The sequence below is a fragment of the Pelodiscus sinensis genome, chromosome 11 (assembly GCF_049634645.1).
Source record: "Pelodiscus sinensis isolate JC-2024 chromosome 11, ASM4963464v1, whole genome shotgun sequence".
NCBI classification, from domain to species: Eukaryota; Metazoa; Chordata; order Testudines; family Trionychidae; genus Pelodiscus; species Pelodiscus sinensis.
The window spans coordinates 12,497,317-12,506,725 of record NC_134721.1 but is presented as its reverse complement, the minus strand read 5'-3'; the positions used below and the strand labels follow the sequence as shown (position 1 = coordinate 12,506,725).

At 56.2% G+C, this 9,409-nt stretch overlaps 1 protein-coding gene across 1 annotated transcript; it reads right to left on the bottom strand.

Moving 5' to 3' along the window:
- Window positions 1-2,449: 2,449 nt before the first annotated feature.
- On the bottom strand, window positions 2,450-7,743 carry LOC142830915 (uncharacterized). The gene is made up of 2 exons (XM_075938656.1): window positions 3,009-7,743; window positions 2,450-2,614 (listed from the first exon to the last, which is right to left on the bottom strand). Exons 1-2 carry the CDS (start codon window positions 6,657-6,659, stop codon window positions 2,594-2,596), a joined length of 3,672 nt encoding a protein of 1,223 aa, XP_075794771.1. The 5' UTR covers window positions 6,660-7,743; the 3' UTR covers window positions 2,450-2,593.
- Between the last annotated feature and the right edge of the window lie 1,666 nt (window positions 7,744-9,409).

Below are 9,409 nucleotides of genomic sequence, written 5' to 3'. Positions count from 1 at the left end.
TTTTCTGGGGCTTACATATGGAAAGTTTTCTGGGGTCACTTTTTTCCAGTTGTCTCTTGTGGTCTCCATAAAGTAAACTTATTATAGCACAGAGTAGTCTAAATCATTTGAGCAGGTTTTTCATTTTAGCACAGTATTGTACAGTAAAAGTAACAGAGGTATCACGCTATTTCATCTTCATCCATCCTGCACTCTTTGCAGGCTATATCTTGATAGTCTTATTAACGCTGTCTGCTAAGAAGAAAAATAAATGACTTATTTCTGCCTACTGTTGTTGAGGTTGTTCCTGCACAAGGAGATTATTGGAGACTTTCTTTAAGAAATGTCAAGCAAACTAAAGTACAAGAGGATAGAGTGACCAATGCAGAACATACAAGATGTACCAGAATATGGAAAAGGAGACATTTCTCAGTGCAGAAAGGACTGAATTATTCTGTTCTGAATTTGCCCATATCGATTTGATTAGCAGTTGTTGATATGTAACCAGGTTGTTGTTAAATTATTCTGTGAATTGCTGCTACTTAAAGACACAGAATCCTTTCACATGATTCTCAAAAGCCTATTGATGAAGTGGAGGAAGTAAAACAGGAAACAGGAAATGGCTCTTAGCTCTAGTAGAAGTAACTGTAGTTAAAAAAAAATTCTGGGACATTAGGAATAATGACAGCTGCTGCTCAACGGTATCTAATTGTTGACTGTAACTATGCCTAGTAGGCAAGCTGTATGTAAGCTAATTATAACCTAAAACTACAGCACAGAATTTGCTGTTGCGAAGAAAATCTAAATGAGAAGCAACAAGTGCACATTAAAGTATTTATTCTGTATCCATGTGCACTTCAAAATTTAAGGTGCCCTGGATTTACATTTTAGCATATACAGAGGCTGCTACTATAAAGGCAACATTTGCTTGTAAATGCAACATAGTTAGCCGTACACTTACCTTTAAAAGGAAACCATTAGAATATTAATAAAGCAAATAAAATAAGTATCCCTAAAAGTGAAGGTACTCAGACACTGCAGACTAATGGCCATATTAAAAGCTATTTTATAGTACTTCCTTTAGATCGCTGCAAGGGTTATTGCCATAAAGCATGTATCAGTCATTCCTGCAAGTGCCTACTTCAGAACTGAGCACTGTGAAGGGATTGGGAAATAGAGGACAGAGGGAAGGGGAGAACAGTCTCTTGAGAGATGTGAACCGAAGAGTCCAGCAGTTTGGAGGACTGCAGATTACTAAATAAGCTCACTTCTAACAAGAACATATAAAAGGCCAATTACAAGAAGAATGCACTTCTCACCACCCGACACCTTTTCTTGAGCTGGTGAAATTCTCATGATAAACTGGAATAGAGGTAACTATTGGTGCATAATCTCTGCCTATCTCTATTGTTGTTTAGTTCCCGGTAGAAGTGGTCAAAAATGTCTATGGAAAAGTGTACTAGGGGGTCCGTGCCCGTCGGGTATTTGTGCCCTCGGGCCCTCGTCCCGCGCGGGCTCGAGCCCCACAGTAACCAGTCTTCCCGCTTTCACGGCGGGAGCGGGGGTCCTAGTGGTAGGTTACACACTTGGTCGCAATGCCGCCGGTCTTCTGACCGGGCACTCCCTCTGCTACTGAGGAAGAGGGAAAGGGGGGCCCGGGCCCACCCTCACTCACGGGCCCCAGCCCAGGGCCCTAAGGACACGGAACTAGCGAGTACCGGTCCGGCTGACAGGGCTCCTGCCGCAACTTGTCAGCCCGCAAGCTCGAACGAGCTCTGCCCTGGGCTACTTCCTTTCCCTCCCCAGGTGGCCCTCCTCCTCGGGGCGGTCACCTTGGGTTCGTCCGACAGGCTGGCGGTCGGAGCTCCGCACCCACACCCCTTCGCGCCGGGGCTGGTCCTGTAGGCTGTCTGGCCACCGGGTCTGGACTCCCAGGGGGAGGGGCGTTTTAGCCGCCGCTCGCTTCTCCTCACCCCGCTGTCCTCCCCTCCGAGTTCGCCACCACTCACTCCTTCCTCCCCCCTTTTGGGCGGAAGGGCTCCACTTTTAAAGCTCCCGCCGGGTTTCCCTTCCCCCTGCACATCATCGGGCGGGCGTTAACACCGTCCGTCCGGCCCCCTGATTGGCTGGCAGCCCCGTCAATCAAGGCGGGAGGGCACCGCCCCCGCTACCTCCTGATTGGTGGGCCGCCCTGTCCATCTGGGCGGAGGAACGCCGCCTGCGCTACCTCCCCCCCCCGTGCCGTCTGCCGCCGCACGGCCGCTTGCCGGCGGAGCGACCCTCCTCCCTGGTCCTGGCGCGGCGTGGGTGCACGCCGCGCACCCCTGGTAGACCCCCGCCCTTGCGGCTAAAAAGGCCTGCCCTGCCGCGTCTGAGGGACGGGCGGGGGTCGCCCCGTCACACACCCCCCTTCCCAAGTCAGTCACCGCTCCTGGTTCCGCAGTTTCTTCCTCTTCCTCCTCATGTTGTCTCGAGAAGAAGTCTGCATTTTGGTGCAAGCTTCCGGCCCTATGGGCCACGTCAAACGCGTATGGCTGTAGGGATAAATACCATCGCATCACCCTGGCGTTTGTATCCTTCATCGTCTGCAGCCAGCGTAGGGGTGCGTGGTCCGTTACGACTCGGAACCGGTTGCCTAAAAGATAGTATCTTAATAAGTCAATTGCCCATTTCACAGCCAAGGCTTCTTTTTCAATGGTTGCGTATTTACGCTCCCGTGTAAACAGCTTACGGCTGATGTAGATGACGGGGTGCTCATCCGCGCCTTCCCCTTGCGCTAGGACTGCCCCTATTCCCGTTTCTGAGGCGTCTGTGTATAGGGTGAAGGGCTGGTTAAAATCGGGCTGGGCTAACACTGGGGCTTGGGTTAGGCAGTCTTTTAACTCCTGGAAGGCCTTCTCACACTCCGGTGACCAATGTACCTTCTGGGGGAGGGAGGCGCGTGTCAGGTCCGTCAAGGGGGCCGCTATTGCTGCGAAATTAGGCACAAAGCGGCGATAATAGCCGGCCAACCCTAAGAACCGTCTAACCTGTCGCTTAGTCCGCGGCGGCCGGAACGAGCGCAGTGCTTCTACCTTCTCCATCAAAGGGCGGAGCCGTCCTCGCCCGACGGTGTAGCCCAGATAAGAAACCTCCTTCTCTCCGAAATGGCACTTCCGGGGGTTCGCCGTCAACCCCGCCTGGCGGAGTTCTTGTAGTATGGTCTTCACATGCTGCAGGTGCTCAGTCCAGGATTTACTGTACACGACAATATCGTCAATATATGCCGCGGCGAATTGGTCATGGGTCCTTAGCACCCTGTCCATAAGCCGCTGAAAGGTGGCGGCCGCTCCGTGGAGTCCGAAAGGCATCCGGACGAAGTGGTACAGTCCAAAGGGGGTTGAGAAGGCCGTCTTTTCCCTGGACGGAGGGGACAACGGGATCTGCCAGTAGCCACGGGTTAGGTCGAGGGTGGACAGGTATTGTGCGCCTCCCAGGCGGTCCAGCAACTCATCCACCCGCGGCATAGGATACGCATCGAATCGGGACAGGGCGTTCACTTTACGAAAATCGATGCAAAACCTCATCGAGCCGTCCGGCTTGGGCACTAGAACTATCGGGCTACGCCACTCACTATATGATTCTTCTACTACGCCCCACTGGATCATCCTCTGCAACTCCTCCTTCACCGGCCCCCACATCTTTCGGGGTAAGGGCCGTACCTGGTCTCGTACCTTCTCTCCCGGTTCAGTCTCGATGTGGTGGTAAGCCACTGTGGTGTGTCCGGGCTGCTCCGTCATAACATCTGGGAATTGGTGCAGTAAGGCCTCCATCTCCGCCCGTTGTTCTGGCTCCAGGTCGTCCCCCAGCTGCAAAAGACCTGGGGTGGCTTGCTCTACCCCTCCTGGGCCTAGTTCTGGGTCTGGGGGCAGGGGGTTTATAAACATAGCCTCCCGTCCCTTCCACGCCTTCAGTAAGTTCACGTGGTATACCTTAGTGCCTTCTGCCCTTCCCGTCAGCCTAACCTCATAGTCTACTTCCCCGATGCGCCTTACGACTACAAAGGGCCCTTGCCACTTAGCAACCAGTTTTGACCCCGGCGTGGGAAGGAGCAGTAGGACCCGCTGTCCTGGCTCGAAAACCCGGAGCCGGGCCCCCCGGTTGTAGTAACGGGCCTGTGCCTCTTGCGCACTTTCTAAGTTGTCCCTTGCCACCCCCGCGAGGGTCTTCAACTTCTGTCGCAAGTTTAAAATATATTGCACTGACCCTCGCACCCGCGTTTCTTGCTCCTCCCACCTTTCCCTAATTACGTCTAGGATGCCCCTCGGTTGCCGCCCATACAATAACTCAAAGGGCGAGAACCCCGTGGACGCCTGTGGGGCTTCCCGCACGGCAAACATTAGGGCTGGTAATAGTGTGTCCCAGTCTCGCGGATCTTGTTCAGTGAACCGCCGTAACATACCCTTCAATGTTCGATTAAACCGCTCGACCAGCCCATCCGTTTGGGGGTGGTACACCGAGGTCCTTATACTCTTAATTTGGAACAGGCGGCATAACTCCGCCATTACTCGGGAGGTAAAATTAGTACCTTGATCGGTCAGAATCTCCTTGGGCAGGCCGACTCGCGAGAATAGCTTCATCAATTCCGTCGCTAGGGTGGTAGCGTGCGTGTTTCGTAGGGGCACCGCCTCCGGATACCGCGTAGCGTAGTCCAGGATGACCAGTATATACTGATGACCTGCCTTTGACTTATCCAGGGGTCCCACGATATCCATCGCTATTCTCTCGAAGGGTATGTCGATTACGGGGAGTGGGACCAGGGGGGCTTTTGGCACGTTTCGGGGTCCCGCTTTCTGGCATTGGGGGCATGACTCACAAAAATCCCGCACTTCGCGATACACCCCGGGCCAGTAGAAACGTTGTAATATCCGCTTCACTGTTTTCTCCTGCCCTAAGTGTCCGGCCCAGGGGTTGGCATGGGCCACCTCCATGAGGGGGTATCGGTACCGCCGGGGTACTAACAGCTGCCATCGGGAACCCTGCTCCCCCCCGCCTTCGTCTACCCGATACAGCCGATCCGCTCGTACCTCAAAGTGGGGTTCCCCCGGTCCTCCGGCTGCCTCTGCTGGCCCCTCGGTCTCCTCGCGTGCCGTCTCCCAGGCATGTCGTAGCGTGGGGTCCTCTCTCTGCTCCTGGAGAAAGTCCCCACTGTCGAGTTCCAGGTGGCCCAGGTCCTCGGGGTCTGGCCCTCCATCTTCCGGGGCCGTGGGGGCGTTACCCGCCGGCGTCTCCCCAAGGGCCCCTAGGCGGTCTCCCTCTTCGCCCGGGCCCCCGCCCCTTTGCCACTCTCCCACCGCCCTGCGAAATCCGATCCAATCACGGCCCAGCAAGGCCGGATATGCTAGGTGGGGCGCCAGGACCACGTAGCACCAGCTGTCTTCCCCCCCGTCGTGGATTTGTACCCACGCTGTGGAGTACTGGTGCGTATCTCCGTGCACGCACTGCACCTGCACTGGGGGTCCCCGGGGCCCTTTTTGTGGTACCAGTTCAGCCCGCACCATAGTCTGGCTGCACCCCGAGTCTACCATGGCGGCCACCACTTTATCCCCAATCTTCACCTCACGCAATATCTTACCGTCCGCGGCGGGTACCCCGTCCCCTGCTAAGGCCTGTGCGTAGGAGCAGTCCATGAAGGGGCAATCTTTGATGTGGTGTCCTTCCTGCCCGCAGCGAAAGCAGGGCCCCCTGGGCGCAGGGGTCCTCTGGGGGCTTGAGCCTGGCCCCACCGCACGTCCACCGCCCTCTCGCTGGCCTTCCCGGGGAGGTAGGGACCAGGACGGCGCCAATGGTCTCCTGGTTGGGCCTCTGCTGGCCTCCCACTTATTACTCCTTTCGGGGCTCCCCTTAGGGCGAAGGCTTCTTGCCGTCTCTGACCGGCGGGGGGGAGGGGGTCGATCCGGCCTGTGGCTTCTTTCCCACCCCTCTGCGGCTTCGTAGTCATTCATTAGCTCCACTGCTTCGCTCAACGTGGAGGGGTGGTGTCTTCGCACCCAGCGGGCGCCCCCGCTGGGCAAAATATTAACAAACTGCTCTAAGACCACAAGCTCGGCCACTTGCGGTCCGGTGCGCTGCTCGGGGTCCAGCCACCTCCATGCCGCCTCTCTCAGTCGTTGTGCTACGACCCTGGGTCGGGTCCCGGGGGGGTACTGCTCGCCCCTGAATTTTTGGCGGTATGTCTCTGGCGTGATACCCATCTGGTCCAAGATGGCTTCCTTTAATTTATAATAGTGTAGGGCGTCTCTGTCGCTTAGACTGCGATACGCCAACTGTGCCTGGCCCGTCAGGTAAGGGGCCAGAATGGTTGCCCAGTGACCCTCTGGCCACCTCGCGGCCGTCGCCACCCGCTCAAAGGTCGTCAGATAGGCCTCTGGATCGTCAGTGGCTCCCATCTTTGTTAGCCGAATACTCGGGCGGGGTCCCGCCTCTCCCATCTCCTCCAAATCATCCTCCCGGGCCGCCGCTGCCGGGGTCTGAGCCATCGAGAGCCGGGTCTGTTCCCTGAATTGTTCGGCTAACTCTTTTAGTAGTTGCCGCTGGTGCTCTTGATGCTGCGTGGACAGCTGCTGGATTAGGGCAGTCTGTTGTTGCTGACTCTCCCGGTGGGCGGCCTTCATCCACTCTAAGACTTGGGCGGGGTCCATCTTTTGGGCCTTCTTCCGGAGGCGGCGGGCCTCGCGGCTTTCCCCCGCTCTCGGCTGAAAAATTACCTTTTACTACGTTTGCTCCACTCAGTGGTGCTTATGCCCCTCCCTACAAGGAGCGGGGATCCCTCTAGAATGCCCACATTCTCCACCACGTGTACTAGGGGGTCCGTGCCCGTCGGGTATTTGTGCCCTCGGGCCCTCGTCCCGCGCGGGCTCGAGCCCCACAGTAACCAGTCTTCCCGCTTTCACGGCGGGAGCGGGGGTCCTAGTGGTAGGTTACACACTTGGTCGCAATGCCGCCGGTCTTCTGACCGGGCACTCCCTCTGCTACTGAGGAAGAGGGAAAGGGGGGCCCGGGCCCACCCTCACTCACGGGCCCCAGCCCAGGGCCCTAAGGACACGGAACTAGCGAGTACCGGTCCGGCTGACAGGGCTCCTGCCGCAACTTGTCAGCCCGCAAGCTCGAACGAGCTCTGCCCTGGGCTACTTCCTTTCCCTCCCCAGGTGGCCCTCCTCCTCGGGGCGGTCACCTTGGGTTCGTCCGACAGGCTGGCGGTCGGAGCTCCGCACCCACACCCCTTCGCGCCGGGGCTGGTCCTGTAGGCTGTCTGGCCACCGGGTCTGGACTCCCAGGGGGAGGGGCGTTTTAGCCGCCGCTCGCTTCTCCTCACCCCGCTGTCCTCCCCTCCGAGTTCGCCACCACTCACTCCTTCCTCCCCCCTTTTGGGCGGAAGGGCTCCACTTTTAAAGCTCCCGCCGGGTTTCCCTTCCCCCTGCACATCATCGGGCGGGCGTTAACACCGTCCGTCCGGCCCCCTGATTGGCTGGCAGCCCCGTCAATCAAGGCGGGAGGGCACCGCCCCCGCTACCTCCTGATTGGTGGGCCGCCCTGTCCATCTGGGCGGAGGAACGCCGCCTGCGCTACCTCCCCCCCCCGTGCCGTCTGCCGCCGCACGGCCGCTTGCCGGCGGAGCGACCCTCCTCCCTGGTCCTGGCGCGGCGTGGGTGCACGCCGCGCACCCCTGGTAGACCCCCGCCCTTGCGGCTAAAAAGGCCTGCCCTGCCGCGTCTGAGGGACGGGCGGGGGTCGCCCCGTCACAAAAAGTTATAGAAAAAACAGAGAAAAATGGATCTTATTGACACTTTCACTTTTGTCTAGTTAAAAAATAAAAACTGCAAGAAAAATTTTTGTGGGGGCTGGTAATCAGGACCTCCAATGGGGAGGGAGGAAGAGAACAATTGCCCTGGGGCCTGGTGATTCTAAAGGTCCCAGAACTCCAGTGGCCAGAGCCCCAGGCCCACTCCATGCACTCCAGGAGGCTGCGGGAGGCACTACAGGCCAGGCAGCACTGAGAACTGGCTGTCCCCCAGCCCAGCCCCTTCTGCCTGAGGCCCCAACTCTTCTGGGAGTGTGGAGCTGACTGCCTCTCCTCCCCCTCCCCACTCTCACCCATCTTTCCCAGAGGCCTGCTGAGGCAGTGCTCCACTGTTGGTAATTTTTAGTTTTCTGCTGAAAAAAATTAAAAATCCTCAAAAGAAAGTAAGCACTTTCCATGAAAATTTTCATAATATCCAAAACTGAATTTTCCATCAGAGAGAGGTGTTGGTGGGAAACTTTCATCCTGCCCTAGTTATTGGGTAGTTAGGAAGCTATGAGGAAAGACAATACTGCATGAGGCAGAACGCTCAGCATTTGATTTTTTTTTAATTACTGAAGGCTAGATTTTCAAATGCCCCCCCCCCACCCACACACACACGAAATTGGGGCAATCTTCTGGAAGAGCTCAGCCCCCATTTGGATGCCTAAATAATGGCTCCATTTGCAAAGGTACGGAAAACCCAGCAGTTGCCACTTTGGCTTCTTCTGAAAACCTGGCTATAAGTGTCAAAGAAACCAGTGAGCTAAGCTTTTCTGAAAACCTGGAAGCTTACTCTGATGCCTAAATGGAAACAGTCCTTTTGAAAGACTGACCTTACACTTACGGCTCTAGTAAGAATGGGTGTGAACTCATTTCTCTTAGGAGGCCAGAAACTCTCTTCCTCACTGAGGGTACGTCTACACTACAACGTTAATTCGAACTAAGCTAATTAGAACTAACGCATCTAGAACTAAAAACTAGTTCGAATTAGCGTTTTGTTAATTCGAACTAGCATGTCCACATTAAGTGGACCCTGAACCGGGGTTAAAGATGGCCGGAAGCAGTGCCGGCAGGGCATCAGAGGAGGACTTAGAGTGTGGAGCTGCTGTCTCAGGCTAGCCAAGTGCTGTGTTTAAAGGGTCCCAACCCCCACCCTGGACAGACAGTTCTCAGGAGTGCCCCGCTTGCAAAGCAGTCCTGGCTTGGATTGCCTGGAGTACCCACACTGGGCACATCACAGCACTCGGCCATCAGACCGGCTGCACTTGCTGTAGGCTGTCATCTGGGGAGAGAGGGTTATTGGGGGGCTGCAGGAGAGCTTCCACCCCCAGAAGCCCGCGGAGCCAGCCCAGTCCTCCCCATCGGGGGCGCGTGCCCCATTCCTCCCTCACCTCCTTCCACTTACCCTTCCCTAGCCCCTCTTCTTGATGTACAAAATAAAGGACAATTGTGTTCAAAAATGGAATCTGTCTTTATTGAACAAAACTGGGGGAGACTGGGAAAAGGAGGTGGGAGAGGGGAAGAGAGAGGGTGGGAGAGGGGAGGGCAACTTGGTGCCCAGAACTGGACACAATACTCCAACTGAGGCCTAACCAGCGCAGAGTAGAG